This window comes from Hyperolius riggenbachi, chromosome 10, assembly GCF_040937935.1.
Source record: "Hyperolius riggenbachi isolate aHypRig1 chromosome 10, aHypRig1.pri, whole genome shotgun sequence".
NCBI classification, from domain to species: Eukaryota; Metazoa; Chordata; class Amphibia; order Anura; family Hyperoliidae; genus Hyperolius; species Hyperolius riggenbachi.
In genome coordinates this window covers 239,766,205-239,783,121 of record NC_090655.1, presented here as the reverse complement: position 1 = coordinate 239,783,121, position 16,917 = coordinate 239,766,205, and the positions used below count along the sequence as shown (strand labels likewise).

At 47.3% G+C, this 16,917-nt stretch overlaps 1 protein-coding gene across 1 annotated transcript in view; it reads left to right on the top strand.

Moving 5' to 3' along the window:
- The window catches only part of LOC137536979 (zinc finger protein 721-like), a 56,234-nt gene that overhangs the window by 30,909 nt on the left and 8,408 nt on the right, over positions 1-16,917 (top strand). Inside the window, exons 8-10 of the mRNA XM_068259143.1 lie at positions 16,105-16,205; positions 16,446-16,580; positions 16,666-16,789. Of these exons, the coding sequence (XP_068115244.1) occupies positions 16,105-16,205; positions 16,446-16,580; positions 16,666-16,789 (360 nt within the window). The remainder of the gene's footprint in view (positions 1-16,104; positions 16,206-16,445; positions 16,581-16,665; positions 16,790-16,917) is intronic.

Here is a 16,917-nt window from a genome sequence, read left to right as displayed (position 1 = left end):
TCCTACAGGGAGGCAGCCGTTTTTTGTGAAGTCTGGGGGTAGTGGCACGGCAAACATTGGTCAGAGGGTACAACACACAGAACTTCTAGCAGAGCTGGTATCGCGATGAAGTTCTAGATAAGTAAATGCGATAATGAGTAAGAGCATTGCAGGCTCACCTGCAAAGCAGCATCAGGTGTGGCATCCGTAATCTGTGCATGCGACGGCCGCGCATGGACAGATAAGGGGGGATGTGGAGTGAGCTGCAATGAGGTGAGAGCTTCCAAAGGTGAAGTCCGCGGGAGCATATTTTAAACAGGTAAGTACTGAGGATAGTACTGAGGTAGGGGGGTGAAGTTTAACTCCAATCTACAAATAAGAGTAAACAGAGTTCATGAGAACCATAGTGCAACGAGATCAATTACGATATATATTGATCAATTTCAAGTGTACAGAGTACAAGCCGCAGGGCGAATCCCAAATCATTAATAAGAATTGATTTGTTTGTATTTCGATTTCAGGAGTTGGGCAATATGGAATCGAGACAGCTGCAGTGCTGGCAGCAAAGATGGAGATGTCAGTCGGATAAGCGAAAGGTTCCAGATGCCAATCTAAGTTTGGAGAAACACGAGATTCCTGACATTGGAAAGAGACTAAAACACGAGATTCCTGAAATTGGAAAGAGACTAAAAACCGAGGTTCCTGAGATCGGAAAACGTCTAAAAAAACTGACTGAACAAAGCATAGTGCAAATTGCTAATGTTTTTCTTTCCCAAGGTGGTGCTTTTATAATGAAGAGTACCGTGCTGATGGTGATCCTAGGTTGCCATTCCGTCCTAGGAGAACGAAGAGAGGACATTCTCATGTATAATAAGGGGTTAATGAGAATGCAAGGCCCAAGCATGTTAATGTTGGGTGACAAAGGTACTAATCCTTTCACACCTCCCTCCGCTTGGCACAGAAGGACCATGCAGGGACGGAGGAAAAGAGCACTTGTGCCAGGAGAAAACAAATTTCATGGCACAATGTGGGTGAAAGGGCTGAAAGGTCAGGTGTGCTGGAAGGGTGACGTGAACGGCAGTGTAAACCTGCTATTGAATGTCACACTCCCAGAATCGATGCACCGATCCAAATGTTTGTTAAAAGGTACATTGCAGTACAATGGGTACATGCAAAAGGTGGAGTGTGTGATTCAGGGGTACCTTGTCTTGGTTGTGCAGAGTGAGATGGTTCCAGATTGGAGAGGAACGAGCAGGAGGCGTCAATTCTCTTACCAGAGAGACGCAGGGGACAACATCACACTCTGGAGCTACCAACAGAGAGTGCCTCTGAAACAACTATACACACGTAAAGGCTGGAAAGCCGAGGGTGGGTGGTTCTCGAAACAAGAAGTAAAAATCGAGATCAAGCCACATTTCCAGGTGACAAAGAGGGTGGGGAGAGCGGTCCTGGGGGAGGGAACGCCAATACAGGGAACCCCATTCACACCACACGGGTCACAACAGGGGACGATATTACACAGTCCATATGCAGCAGCTTATCCTCATGATAGTTGGGTAAGTGAAGAGGTACTCTTAATTGAAAAATTGCAGAGAGTACAGTCTTCCCGACCTCAGGTACATATTGTGCCTCGGGACATAAGGGGGGAAGAGGTCCAATCAGGACAGTTGGGGACATATGTTGTCAGGGAGATGCTAAAAGATCCTGTGCAACTGAGATTGGACAAGGGGAGGTATATCGATTTTTCTGGAGAAGGATCTTTTGCATGGCAGCTTCGAGATGTTTGGGTGAACAAATGGAAACGGTGCAAGATTCCTTTAGGCACCGCCACTTCCTTAGTTCCCACCTCAACCCGTGTCTCACACCAGGACCTGAGAGGTCAACCTTTTTTGGTGCTAGACGGGGAGGTGAAGCAAGTAGAGTTGTCCTCATGCGGGCAATTCTTGCAGAAGTACCTGCGTTGGCCGGGGCAAGTCAAATTTAGTGAAGAAGCCTGCAGGCTCAAGAACGCAGAATGCGAGGATACCATTCAAAAGATCCACCCTGAAGCCCGACCGATAGTTCCGGTGGCTGAAGGAAAGGTTTGGTTTTTTAACATAAGGTCTAATGATACATTCAAGGTATATTCTCATAATTGTTCCGATAAGGGAGATTTTCCAAGGGGAACATATTGTGGGAGCGGAGATCCCATATGGATCCAGTCATCCAGGTTGGATGACGTTGTTTCTCAAATTGTTAAGAGAACTCTAAAGTGCAAAGTTTCAGGGGTAGTTCCCGTCCTGAAAGAGAACACGACATGGCACAAAGGGGAACAGGGTTTGATCCAAGACGACCACGTTTTGTTACAAAGGTTAAACAAACAGTACACTAAGTTAGAGGTAAGATTTCACCATGATACAGGTGATCTTAACGAGGTAGAACACAAAAATGAGCAGGTGAGTGCCAGTCTGACCTGGTGGACAAAGGTTCCGGTGATGTTCCAGGGACACTCGGACTGGGCCTCTGCAGTTCCAAAGTTTTTTCTACACCCACTGGTCGTCTGGATGGGGATGACAACGTTAGGCATCATTATCCAGGTGAGGTTGCGTGTTAAAATTACGTAAAACAAATTAACCTGGTCCAGAGATTGGTGCCTCATAAACAATCTCCTGAACCGATATTTTCAAATTAAGGGATATACAGGGTCACGGGTATAGGTTTAGTAGTACCGGTGATGGAGTTGATTGTATAAAGGCGCTCTTTTAGAAGGCACCTGGCACTGCTCCATTGAGTAACAACCAAACGAGTTTCACTTCTCTGTGGTCATGCAAGTTTGTGAGTGATACGCAAGTGATGCAAATGCTGAGCATGTGGTATAGAGGGACTTAGAAGTAGGGCATCCCCAGAGAGCCTGTTTACAGGAAGACCAAGAGGTCTTGCTCTCTCTATTCCAGGAGTAACAGCCTAGAGCAGAGAAGTTGTGTGAGCACGAACATCGAAAAGTGAAACCTAAAAGAAAGAAACCAGGTACTGGGAGGTTCAGACGTTGGGATCTGCGGGTCAAGCCGTTTTAGGGGGGATTGTTATAATTTAAGTAGGCCTCAGTTACTTGGCCTGAGTTTTATGTAAAAGGCTTGTCCACAGTGTATGCCTTTAAAATCAATAGAGGTTTTGTGATGCAGGCAGAGGCATCTCAGGGTCTGCGTGTAGCAGAAGATACACGCAGATACTGAGAACATGTTCCTAAAAGAAGGCCATCGGCCTACTCTGACCTCCACGTACACCACAGGAACAGTAAACATCGGCCATATTTACTAAACATCCACATTCCTGCATTTAGGTCAAATGCCTCATTGATTATTAATCAAGTAGGTGGGTATGATGACACCACGAGTGGGTCCACCAATAATCTGATCTAGGGGGTGGCGAAGATGATGTCATATTTAACTCTTTCCTAGTCTGTATTAAACCCGGAGTGAGCGATGGAGAGAGCATTCTGCTTCTTCCTTCCGCACTAGCTCGCAAGGCCGACTGGGACCTCTAAGCATGTTCTTCCTTTCTGTAATCTGATATAATGTATGCTGTACATAGGTAGTTTAGTGTAACGTAGTTAGGAAGAAGGTACCTGATTGACTTCAGCAGGGAGTCTAATCACGAGCTTGTAACGCAACATGAAGATTGGCATGGCTAGGATATGATGAATGTATCTATCTGTATTCCTGTTTCCTGAATAAATAACGTAAACCTTGAAGAAGCCTGAGAAAGTCTATCTCCTGCTTGCTGTGTGGAGAGTCAAGTGATCTCCCAGTCTGTGAGACGTAACTGTAAGAAGTTACTGGTGTTGAAGCAAGGTGATATAAGAACAGTTTATAACAATGTCCTCATCACAGTCACACACTATTATCATTATACATTTATATAGCTCTGACATTCCACAGCAATGTACAGAGAGCACTGATCTATTCCCATCAGTCTCTGCACCACAGGAGCTTACACTCTAATGTCCTCACCACAGTCAAACAGTATTAGTATACATTTATATTTATTTATTTAGGTATTTATAAAGCACCAACATATTACGCAGCGCTTCACAGAATAGGGTTGATCAATGAGATGCAAATTCTTCTGAAATTATGCAAATGTATGCTGTTTGAAAATGGACCAATCAATTTAAACCCAAGTTTAAATTGATTGGTCCATTTTCAAGCTGCATATATTTACATAAACATTTGCATCAACTAACTATCCCTCAGAGGGGGCTCACAATCTAGACCCTACAATAGTCATTGCTCACACAACGCTTCCAGGGCTGTGAAAGCAATCCAGCCTGAGACTTGGCACCGGCCTGTGACCAGGTTTAGTATACCTGAGGAGCTGTTGTCCCTGCATTACAGTGTGTGGATTACTTATCTATATGATTGTGCCACGCCCCCTTTGAGAAAGCCGGAAGTCCGGCGAAACATGTCAGGAACGCGTGGCTTGGCGTCCTGAGGCCGTTTCTACCCACCTCTCATGCCGTTCTGCCTCACCCGACTGAACCTCCCTTGGTTGGACATTTCCTTGCTGTTTGCACGCTGCACCATGCTTCTCTGGTCCCTAGTGTGACCTTACCCATGCAAACCGTCTGGAAACTTTAACAGAGCAAAGGGAGTCTGGCTCTGTTTACTGTGTCTGCCCCTGGCTGCATCTGACCTTGGAACTGTTTGCTGCAATATGGATTCAAGCTGAGCTGAGAGGACATTCAACACAGGGTATCGTATGAACGGCACATGTTCATTTGGACAAATCATCCATGTCCATGTATAGCTCTTGCATAGGCTGACTCTGCTTGCTGCCTTTTGCTTATGTCCATATAGACTCTGCTGTGCTCTGGCTTTGTTCACAACTGTACACCAACATATACCTATGCTTTCTGGAACTGTGGCTTGCATCACGGAGACAGGGGGACGCCCCTGTTTTTGTATCTCCCTCTTGCTTATATGGCTGTTGTGCATTGCTGAACTTTGATTTATTTATCCCGAGCTCCTCACCACACTCAAGGTTCCAGCTGGGGACACCAGACTCAAAATTATACGCCAGGTTTTCCCCCCCTTTGCATGAGATATCAACTGAGCAAGTGCATGTGTTCTAATCTGCTGGCCAGGTGTGAATGTGTAGTGGGTGTGAGGTTGGGTATGGCTGATGGTGGGATGGCGGCCACTGGGTTGCCTCTTTCTTTTTAATGTTTTTTCTTTTTTTAATATGTATGTTCTATTTGCTTATTTGATAATTAATAAAAGTTTTTGGTATTTTTCTAAAAAAGTTTGATTTGTTTCTTGCTTGGAGCATATGACCCGCCTTTTGCACCTCCTACATTTTTTTTTTTTTTTTTTTTTTACTTATCTATATGTTTGTGGGATATGGGATGAAACCAGAGTGCCCGTATGAAACCCACGCAGATACGAGGAGAACATACAAACTCCTTGCAGATGTTGACCTGGCTGGGATCACTGCGCCATTGTGCTGCCCAATATACTGTATATACAGCTGTGTATGTATGTATCTATCTATCTATATATATATATATATATATATATATATATATATATATATATATATATATATATATATACACACACATACTGTATGTCTCGGACATATTCCACGGTGCTGTACAGTGATCCCTTCCCATCATCCCTGCACCACAGGAGCTTACACTCTAGTGTCCCTACAACAGCCACTCATTATTATTGTTGTTGTACAATACTATACACTACTATTCTCTACCCTTTAGTCAGTACCCACTGGCGTAACAATAGGGCCTGCAGTTCCTGCTCCCGTTCGGGGCCGTTTTTTGGGGGCTGGAGGGGTGGCAGCATGAGGGGAAAGCCTTGACCACAGTCGGCGGGGAGAGGGGAAGATCTCTCCCTCACCTCAGGGCTCTCCCCTCTGTGCTCCCCTCCAGCTTAAGTTACAGTGTGGGCAGCGGCTGAGCGGGCAGCGGCGGGCAGATACATACCTTCCGTGCGTTCCACCGCATACTCCTCGCTCTATCGTCTGTTGTCACTTCCGGAAGTGACGTCAGACGCTAGAGCGAGGAGTATGCGGTGGAACGCACGGAAGGTATGTATCTGCCCGTCGCTGCCCACACTGTAACTTAAGCTGGAGGGAAGCGGAGAGGGGAGAGCCCTGATGTGAGGGAGAGGGGGGAACTTCCCCTCTCCCTGCCGACTGTGGCCAAGGCTTTCCCCTCATGCTGTCACCCCTCCAGCCCCCACAAAATGGCCCAAGCGGGCCCCAGGGAGGGGGCGCTCTGAAATTCTGCAGGGGGGCGCCCCTGTCAGTACCCCTTTTAGTTTAGCCATTGCACTTTTCCTCTCAGTCCTGCTCTCAGATATCAGCACACAGAGGCATCCAGCAGTCTAGGGGGAAGGTGTCCTTCCTCCAGTTTCCATTGTAGATGCATGAGCTGGCAGGTCACACGATACTGGACAGAAGACTGGTTGGAATGCCTCTAGTCAGTGTGACTGGTGATAGACTGCTTCTGCTATGTGTGGCCAGTACAGGGTGATAGGTGGTGAGAGCCATGTCTCTGCAGTGACCAGGCACATAGATAATGCCTTATTACCAATTAGTGAGTCCCTGGCTCTGGGACCATTATGTCACCTCCTGTTCCCCCATGTCACTTGAAACATCATCACTATCCTAAAAAACATAACCAGCAATATGTAAGGAACAGTGAAACCCTAATATCCCAATAGAAGAGTTGGGCTATTTATGGTGTAGTAAGAGAAATATATAAATTCATATAGCACCATACATACTACAATAAAAACAATCTTCTTCTGCACATTGACTGAGACAAAGTCACTGAAGTACAGAAAGTAGGTATAAAACTTTGAGCCACCAGAATAGTGACCTGGGACACCTCCTCTATAAGTCAGGACAGAAAAGTGTGTGGTTTTCTGATCTATGATTTGTCCACCTATTCTGTATTATCCCTCTACAGGGAAAGGCCTTTCCAGTAGATCACATGCACATGCACATGTAGCTCATCCAGATTCCGGATATCCAAACATTTTTCAGCTATCCGATCGAATGCCGGATACCTGGGCCCAAATCTGGATAGCAAACCGCGGATAGTTGGCAGGAAATGCGGATATCCGAAAATTGAGATACTGTAACCATGGAGATGACCTCCATGACATCATTGAGCCAATCAGAGGGCTCCCAGCCTAAGCCCAAACAACCAATCACAGAGGGGAACCTTGGCCAGTCCCTCCTGTATATAAGGAGGGGGGCCATGATGAAAAATTGTCCTTGCTTGTGACTGCACACTGAGAGACACTCCTGTGCCGTTTGGCTAAGCAAGTGCATTATCACACTGTTAAACCCAGCGTTTTTGAGTGGAAACACCTTCACTACATCACTGTTACATTGTGCTATAGTTATCTAGCCTGTGTAATTTGTTGTTAGTCTCAGCCAGTCAGACTTTGAGCCACAGCAGCTGCTAGTTAGGTCCTGTGTCTGTGTATGCTATCTGTGTGTGCTGTGCACAGTCAGTCCAGACCTCCTGCTGCTGGCTGGCCTGCTATTAGCCTTAGCTAGCTAGTATTTGTATATGTAGAATTACTGTGTTATTTTGTAGTTACTGCAGTGCTATTAGTTGTTAGAGAGTAGTACTGTGTTAGCTAGTAGCTACTACAGATTATTGCAGTGCTGATTGAGCAGTGAGCTGTGTCAGTGTGTCTTGTTCTACTCTGCTGTCTGTCGCTCCGTGCGGATTCAAAGTCCAAGCCTGCTATTAATAATGTACAAGTACCCCACACATCATCTGTGACATCACATATCTTGTACTATGTCTGACAATGGCAGCCGTTGGAGGGTCAACAAGGCCAAGAAGACGAGAGGGAGCAACATTGCGACCTCCATCAGCAGTTCTGCCGCATCAGTCTCCATTCCGCCGCTAGCCAGCTGTTAGGGGGAGTCACACTGCAGAGACGCAGCAGCGTGTAGCGGCCATTTTCAACCAGGGTCAGCGGCGCAAATTGGAGGAGAAAGACGCCGCGCCTGTGATGAAGATGATGGCGGATGAAGAGCAGGCCACCACCAGCCCTAGAAAACACATTCTGTGCACAATGGGCTTTGCGGAATAGTCTGAGATGGTGACAGTGATTGTTGGGGGGGGGAGTCCATCCATGATGTGTCAGCAGAAGAGGAGTTTGAGGCGGGCTGATCATCATCCCAGCAGTTGTTCGAGGAGGGGGAGTTTGATGTTGATGACGAGATGAAGGACCAGGACTACCATCCACAGGAGGTGGATAATGTCAGCTCTGACTCTGAGGAGGACGATGCGTCAGTGGGTCTGGCATGGAGGATCAGAATTGCAGGGATTGGCAGAATCAGCAGTGGACATGGAATGCGTGACCCAAAGCCTGCTGCTTCAACTGCCACTACTACCACCAGCCGCACCACTCAACACCAGGCCCCAACCTCCACAGGGACAAAATCAGCAGCAGCATCCCATTCTGGGCGACGTAAGGGAAAATTGCAATCCCCAATATGGCAGTTTTTTTCATCTGCCCTCACTGGAAAGCAAGTTTGTGACTTGTAATGTGTGCCATGTGAAGATGAGCAGAGGGTCTAACCCCTCCAACTATGGCACCTCCAGCTTCATAAACCATCTGGCCAATAAGCACAAACCTGAGCATGAGGTATTCAAGAGGCTGAAGGAAGCTGGCGCTGGGCCTTGCAGTGGTCAGAACACCATAATCCACTTTGCCACTCCTGTCGACACTGAGGCCTGTTCAGGCAGCCAGTCCTCCTCAGTGGTCTCTGCTCCCTCCTCGCAGTCCTCGGCTTCCCGTGTAAGCCAAAAACGTCATCACCACCACCAGACACTGCTGAGTGAGTCGTTTGTGGTCAGGGCTCAGCCTCCCGGCAGCCGACGCATACACCAGCTGAATGGCTTGCTTACATGGGCCATGTCCTCCCAGCTCCTCCAGTACTCGTTTGTGCAGGAGGGGAGCCAGATGCATGCGCTCCTGCAGTGTGCAGCGCCGGATTGGCCAATCCTGAGCCGGCACTACTTCGCACGTACGGCCATCCCTGCACTGCACCAATTTGTAAAGGCCAATGTGGAACGTGGGCTTGACCATGCGTCGGGTGCACGCGTCCATGTGACCATGGACTCATGCTCAAGCCAGTTTGGGACAGGCTGGTACCTCTCTTTCACCGCGCACTGGGCCAGTTTGGTGGAAGGGGGTGAGGATGGGACAGCATCATTATCACCCCAGGGGGTGGTGCCACCCCGCAGCAGGGTCAGGGGAAGTACAGCAGGTTCCAGCTCTGATCCGGTTCCATCCTCCGGCAAACACGCCACAAAACACCCCCGCCTCAGCAGCAGCGTGAAGGCCCACCAGTGCCAAGCACTGCTGGAGATGGTCACTTTGGGGAGGAATCGACTGACGGCAGACCATGTCCTAGTCAAACTCCAAGAGCAGGAGAGGAGTTGGCTGACCCCAGAGGCCTGAAAGTCAGAGAGGTGGTATCTGACAATGGGGCCAACCTGGTTGCCGCCATTCGCCAGGGAAACCTCACCCACATCCCCTGTCTGGCCCACGTCCTGAACCTGGTGGTGCAGAAATTCCTGCGCACCTCCCAGAGGATGGACACTCTTTTGGGAGCGGCAAGGCGAACTGTGGGTCATTTTCGGCGCTCGGGTTGTGCCACAGCGTCCCTAGAAGCCATGCAGCTGGAGCTGAACCTCCCACAGCACCGGCTCATCATAGACGTTCCAACACGCTAGAATTCCATCCTGGCAATGTTGGAACGTCTGGTTGAACAAAAGCAGGCTGTCAACCAGTGGTGCTTACCGAGAGGTTGTGATCACGAGTTGCCGTGATTTCACGACCATTTTCACGCTATCCGCCACAGGTATTCGTCGCCGTGGATCAATTTTCAATCACTAAAATCCGTTTCGACAGACCGTGAATGCGTACATTCGAACGCATTCACGCTCGTGAAACCCGGCGCAGAAGCCGTGGTTAGCGGACATGCGTACAAATGGGCGGAAGTGACTTTCCTGGCCAATCAGAGGCCCCCAGCCAGGCCCTAGCAACCAATCACAGGAGGGGAGGCTCTGCCCTCCCCTCCTGTATATAACGCGGCGGCCATCATGAAATGCTCTGTCCTTGCTAGACTCTGGTACTGAGAGGATTATCTCCAGGCCATTGTTGCTTCAGCAAGTGCATTTTTGTGTGAAAAACGTAGCGTTTTTACTGCTAACAGTGCTCTCATACTACACTTGTATGCAGTTAGCTAGCCAGTGAGTCATTGCTGTAGTTAGTTGTAGTCAGTGTAGTCAGAGTGTACTGGTGATTACTGACTAGTGTGTGTAGTGCAGGCAGGCAGGTTCAGAATGTACTGCTCACTTGTATTCAGCTAGCCAGTCATACACTTCAGCTACTACTTACAGTCACACTGCCACTGCCAGGGCTGGTCATTCAGCAAGTTTCGTGAGTGACATTGTGTACTGTGCTCACTGCTCACTGTTATTCATCTCATTTGGCAGTGATACCCTTCACTTACGTTCTACTGTGCTCACTGCTCACTGATATTAATCATTTCATTTGCCATTGATACCCTTCAGTTACATTCTACTATGCTCAATGCTCACTGGTATTAATCATCTCATTTGGCAGTGATACCTTTCAGTTACGTTCTACTGTGCTAACTGCTCACTGGTATTAATCATCTCATTTGGCAGGGATACCCTTCAGTTAGGTTGTACTGCTCACTGGTATTAGTCAGCTCGTTAGCCAGTGATTCGCTTCAGTTACTATTTACAGACAGTCAGACTGCCACTGCAGTTCATTCACCATGTTTCGTGAGCCCATCATGAGTTCCTCACAGACCTCCGCTGTGAGCAGAACTCCCAACAGCAGCAACAGCCAACGCCCCACGCAAGTTATAACATCCACCCCAGCAGCCAGTGGTCAGCAGCAGCCCTCCCCGGACAAGAGCGTTGTGTCTCTCGGTCCGGCGCCAGGGCGATTATTGAGGGATGCCGTTGAGGAGATGATGGGGCCTCATGTGGAGGAGGAGGTTGGGCTCAGGCCAGCATCACATGTTCATGTTGAGGACGATGAGGGGTCTGTGTCTGGGGATGTTGGGGTAGTGGTGGTGGTGGGGGGGGGGGGTCAGGAGAAGAGTTTGATGATGATGATCGGGACCATCTGTATGTGCCTCAGATCCCGGAAAACATGTTGTATCGTGTGTTTAGGTATTAAAGTCTGCATTCCCACTGCCTGGGTCCACGGAAGCATATCATTTTTTGGGCAGCACTATCAAACTGGTACTATCAGTGAGTTGCCATGGTCCTCTGTCCGCTTTGTCCTCCTCAGGGCCGGCCTTGGGTTTCACAGCGCCCTGAGCGCAACCAAATTTTGGTGCCCCCCCCCCCCCCATTCATCCTCTTCACGCACACAGAGACACACACATGCAGATTACACACACATGCAGATCAAATACACACACACACATGCAGATGACACACACATGCAGATCAAATACACATACAGATCAAATACACACACACACATTCAAATCTCACACACATGCATGCAGATCACAGAGACACTCATACCACACACACACACACACACACACACACAGATCAAATACAGACGTGCAGACCACACACTCAGCTTCCCTCCCTCCGATAAAAGTGTTTTCCCCGCCGCACAGCTTCCCTCTGATTAATGTGCCCCGCTCTGAGCTCCCCTCAGTTCCCTCCCTACCTCCCTCCTATTTTAAACAAACATGTGGATAAGTACCATCCTATTAATAACATTCAATTAATAGGAGGAACGGAATGTGCTAATTGGGTAACCAACAACTAAAGAAAAACAAGTCTCACTGAGACACTGGGCTTGCTATTATTAATTAATTTATTCCTCAGTGTTTTCCCTGAGAGAAGGTAAGCTCATATCTACTTTCACTTTTTAAACTATTTCTAAATATGTTATTTTATTTCGGCTCCTCTGAAGCCCAAGTGTATGGCTACCTTTTATATGGCTAAGTGCAGGTGAGTCTACAAATAGAGGTTGCAGTTAGCCTATTCACCACAAGATGGCAATCTTACCTCTCCTAAGTGAAAAGCACAAACAAGAAGAAAATAAACCAAAGACAGAAAGTGATCATGTGACACGGGCAGGAAGTGGTCTAACAGAGGCAGTACAGTAGTAAGGGATGTAATGTATCGGCAGGAAGATAAGTTGGAGTAAGTGGCGAGGAGATATTGTTGTTGAAACAGGTAATTCTTATTATATATTGAGTAGATCAGAGGTCAGGGTGGATATACTTTGTTGCAGAGGAGGTCATAGTAATGGTTAAGGGCTCTGCCTCTGACATAGGAGACTTGTGTTAAAGGGTTTTTTTGGTGTCTTTTAAAGAGAGTCTGAAGTGACAATAAATCTCGCTTTAGACCTCATAGTCAGCAGGGGCATGTGTGCCCCTGCTAAACCGCCGCTATCCCGTGGCTAAACGGGGGTCCCTTACCCCCCGAAATCCTTTCCGAACAGTGCTTCCCCTCTTCTGCATAGAGGCAGGGCTAACCGCCGCAGCCCTGCCTCTTGCGCATCTGTCAGCGTGTATCTCCTCCTCTCCCCCGCCCCTCTCAGTCTTCCTTCGCTGAGAGGGGCGGGGGAGAGGCGGCGATGCGCCGCTGATAGACGGCGCTGAGAGGCAGGGCTTCAGCCGTTAGGCCTGCCTGAAGAGCAGCAAAATCTACGACCAAGTTGGCGGTTGATTTTGCAGGTGGGGGGGAGTTGGGGGGTCAGGGACCCTCGTTCAGCCGCGGGATAGCGGCGTTTTAGCAGGGGCACACATGCCCCTGCTGACTATGAGACAAGAAACGAGATTTATTCTCGCTTCAGTGTCTCTTTAAGAAGCAAAAACTGACTCTTACCTGGGGCTTCTATCGACCCCCTGCAGCTGTAATGTCCCACGCTGTCCTCCTCCAATCACGGTGATCGGAGGAGGACAGCGCGGGTAGGGTTGCCACCTTCTGGTTAAAAAAAAATACCGGCTTGGGTGGGGCCTAAAAGTAGGTGTGGTCTGTTACGCCCTTTTTTCTCAAAATCGCTCAAGATGACTGCCAAAATTGAACAAGAACAGGAAGAAGAGGGCATTATTACAACAGATTATGGTTGATCATAGGCATAACATTAAAATATAGAAAACCTATCCATGTCATCCCATAGATGGGACTCCCAACCTGTGAAGAGAAATTAAAAGGTCCTATCTATCATACAGCCAGCCATTATTGTTGCATATTTATATAGCGCCGACATCTTGTGCAGCACTTTACATAGTACATAGTCATGTCACTGACTGTCTTTAGAGGAACTGACAATCTAATCCTACCATAGTTATAGTCAAATGTCCTACCATATTTTATTATGTATTTATATAGCACTACCATCTTCTTCAGTACTTCACAGAGTACATAGTCATGTCACTGACCATCCTTACAGGAACTCACAATCTAATCCTACCATAGTTATAGTCTAATGTCCTACCATATTATTATTATGTATTTATATAGCACTGACATCTTCTGCAGAACTTTACAGAGTACATAGTCATGTCACTGACTGTCCCCAGAGGAGCTTACAATCTAATCCTTGCCATAGTCATACTCCAAATGTTCTACCATATTATTATGTATTTATATAGCACTGCCATTTTATGCAGCACTTTAGAGAGTACATAGTCATGTCACTGTCCTCACAGGAGCTCACAATCGAATCCTACCATAGTCATAGTCTAATGTCCTACCATGTTATTATTATTATATATTTATACAGCACTGACATCTCCTGCAGCACTGTACAGAGCACATAGTCATGTCATGGCTGTCCTTAGAGGAGCTCACAACCTAATCTCACCTCTACCATAGACCAGGCTTGCTCTCACAAGTAACCACTCGTGGTTACTCGTGATTCAAATGAGAATTAATTGCTACAGGTGTGCGGCAGGGATATAAGGTGTTAATTACCAATAATGCCCTGCGCTTCAAGCAGGTGGCACGCGTCCTATTGGATGGAACTAGAGAGCTATTCCTATAAGGCAACAATGACATATTCCTGCTAATATAGAACACAAAATGATGTCATTGGTGCACTATAAGAATAGCTCTGTTTCCCTGACCTGTATAACAGCAGCACTGGCATGATTCATCTTTTCTTTCCAGTCTCTAGTCTGAGGCTCCTTTGCTCACCTCTTCTTTGACTGACATACCTCTCTGTATTCTCCTTCACATCCCAGCTTTCCTCACACTGCGGCAGCACATTGTACTGCTGCTGATCCTATCCCTGCTCTCCTGAGGCTTGTCTGCTCACCTCTGACTGATATTCCTCCCTGTCCTCTCCTTCACATCCCAGCTGTTCCTCACACAGTACATTGTACTGCTGCTGATCGTGTCTCTGCCTTTTCCTCCCCTAGCTGTGGAGCCTGCAGAGACCGGGCACACTCACATGCTGCTCACACAGGCAGCAAGGACTGTCAGCTGCCTCCTCCTCCTCCTACTACACCAGCCTGTACGAGTAGTGAACAACACAGCCAGGGGGCGCTGCAACACTCGCTCATGATTGGCTGGAATTTATGCCTATCTTAGAATAGAGGGGAAAGGAGTCAGATAAGCTTAGACTTTTACCGGCAAATGACATGCCAGTAAAAAAAAATTTGGGCTCCGGGTTTATACTGGAATTTCCGGCTGAGCCGGCCAGATACCGGCTGGGTGGCAACCCTAAGCACGGGACATTACAGCTGCAGGGGGGGATAGAAGCTCCAGGTAAGTGTCAGTTTTTGCTTTTTAAAAGACACGGAGAACCCCTTTAAGTTCTAAACTCTTCCTATTCAGTAAGACAGCACCTTTTCAGTAAGGAGGTCTTGGGCAAGACTCCATAACACTGATACTGCTTGCTGAGTGCGCTCTAGTGGCTGCCTCGCAAGCGCCTTGAGTCCAACAGGAGAAAAGCCCTAAACAAATATTGGAATTATTATAGCACACCTGTCACTATCCTGATCAACCATCTTGAAGTAATTGCCATACAGGAGACTTTTACATTACAGCTTTGACTTGTTTGTCATTTTTTTTTAAATCTCACCTTACTAATAATAATTCAGTCTCATTACAGAGTCAAGAAAAATCTGGTCTCAGGGACAGTACTTGACACTAATTTAGCCATTTTTGGAATACAGGATGCTGGTATAAACCAACTTTTTTTTTGCATTCCCCACCCCACTTAAGCCATTTTTCCTCCAGTATAGCAATGTCCACCCTGTGTCCCCAGCATTGCCATCATCCTCCTGTATGCAAGACCCCCACTCTAGTAATGCCATTTATTCCCCAGTATAACCGTGTCCACCCTGTATCCCCCCAACATTGCTATTATCCTCCAGTATGTAATGTCCCCCCACCCCAGTAATGCCATTTCTTCTCCAGTATACCCCTATCCTCTCTGTGTCCCCCAGCATTGCCATTATCCTTCAGTATGTAATGTCACCCCAGTAATGCCATTTCTTCTCCAGTATACCCATATCCTCTCTGTGTCCCCCAGCATTGCCATTATCCTTCAGTATGTAATGTCCCCCCACTGCAGTTTTGCCATTTTTCCTCCAGTATAGCCATGTCCACACTCCAGTATTGCTCTCTTCCCCAACTTCCATGCAGAGTAGTAAAAGGAAGGATTTACATTGGTTTATAGCTACCTGTCACAGTGTGGTCCAGTCCTCTGCTCCCATTAGCCTCAGTCTCCGCCTCTTCTCTCCTCATATTCTCATTCATCTACCACTACCAGCACTGCTGTAACATCACAGGAATGGTAACAGTGGGAGGTAGATGTGAGGAGAGAAGGCCAGCTGGAGAGGAGGCAGAGGGAGGACAGGACTGCAGCAAGCTGGGAGTATAGTGCACAGGTAGCTATAAACCAACTTATTATGCTTTCCTGTGATATACTGCATAGCCCTACCACCCACATGTTACCCCAATGGGGGAGTGCTGGTGGGATCCTGTATGAATAGTTTCACCACTGACAACTGTACAACCTGGATTATATCCCCTCCTTAATTTCTATCAAAAGGTTGGGGAATCTTGAATAGATCACATAACCACATCACTGAGGATGGAGGAGGACCAGAGTCACATGACTGAGAAGATATTCAACCTCACACTAGAGATCATCTATCTGCTGATGGGACAGGTGAGGTACTCTTATCTCTAATAATAAAGCACACACATGACTGGAGAGGTGAGGAGGATTGTGGAAGGTTACATGAAATCACTCTTATCTCTAATAATAAAACACACGACTGGAGAGCTGAGGAGCATTCTAGGAGGTCACATGATGTCACTTTTATCTCTAATAAGGAAACAGCTGACTGTTGGGGTGAGAAGAATTCTTTGAGAGCGGTGTGACATTATTGTTGGACTTTCTACACAGAGTTTTCCTCCAGTGAAGTCTGGTGATCATGTGACCATCACAATGCCCCCACCTCACTCCCTGATATCTGAGGGACACAACAAGCAGAAGATTCTGGAAATCACTAGGAAGATGATGGAGCTGCTGACAAGAGAGGTGAGTGGTGCTGGGAATGTTGGTACATTATCCAATAACAACAAGAGATGTGTCTGGTTGGGAACTGTATCATTGTATGTTTCAGGCTCCTAAAAGGTGTCAAGATATCACCATCAGTCTCTCCATGGAGGAGGGGCAGTATTTAAAAGGATACAAGAACCTCAATAAGAACACCATAATGGATAATCAGCTGCCCCTCACATCACCAGGTAATGGGAGATGTTAATTACTAGTGAGGGATGAAGCAGTACAGAGAGTCCGCCTACACCCACCCCCCCTTCTCCCCCAGTCTTCTGATAAACACATAGAGACATTGTATTTAGTCAGTGTGTGTTTT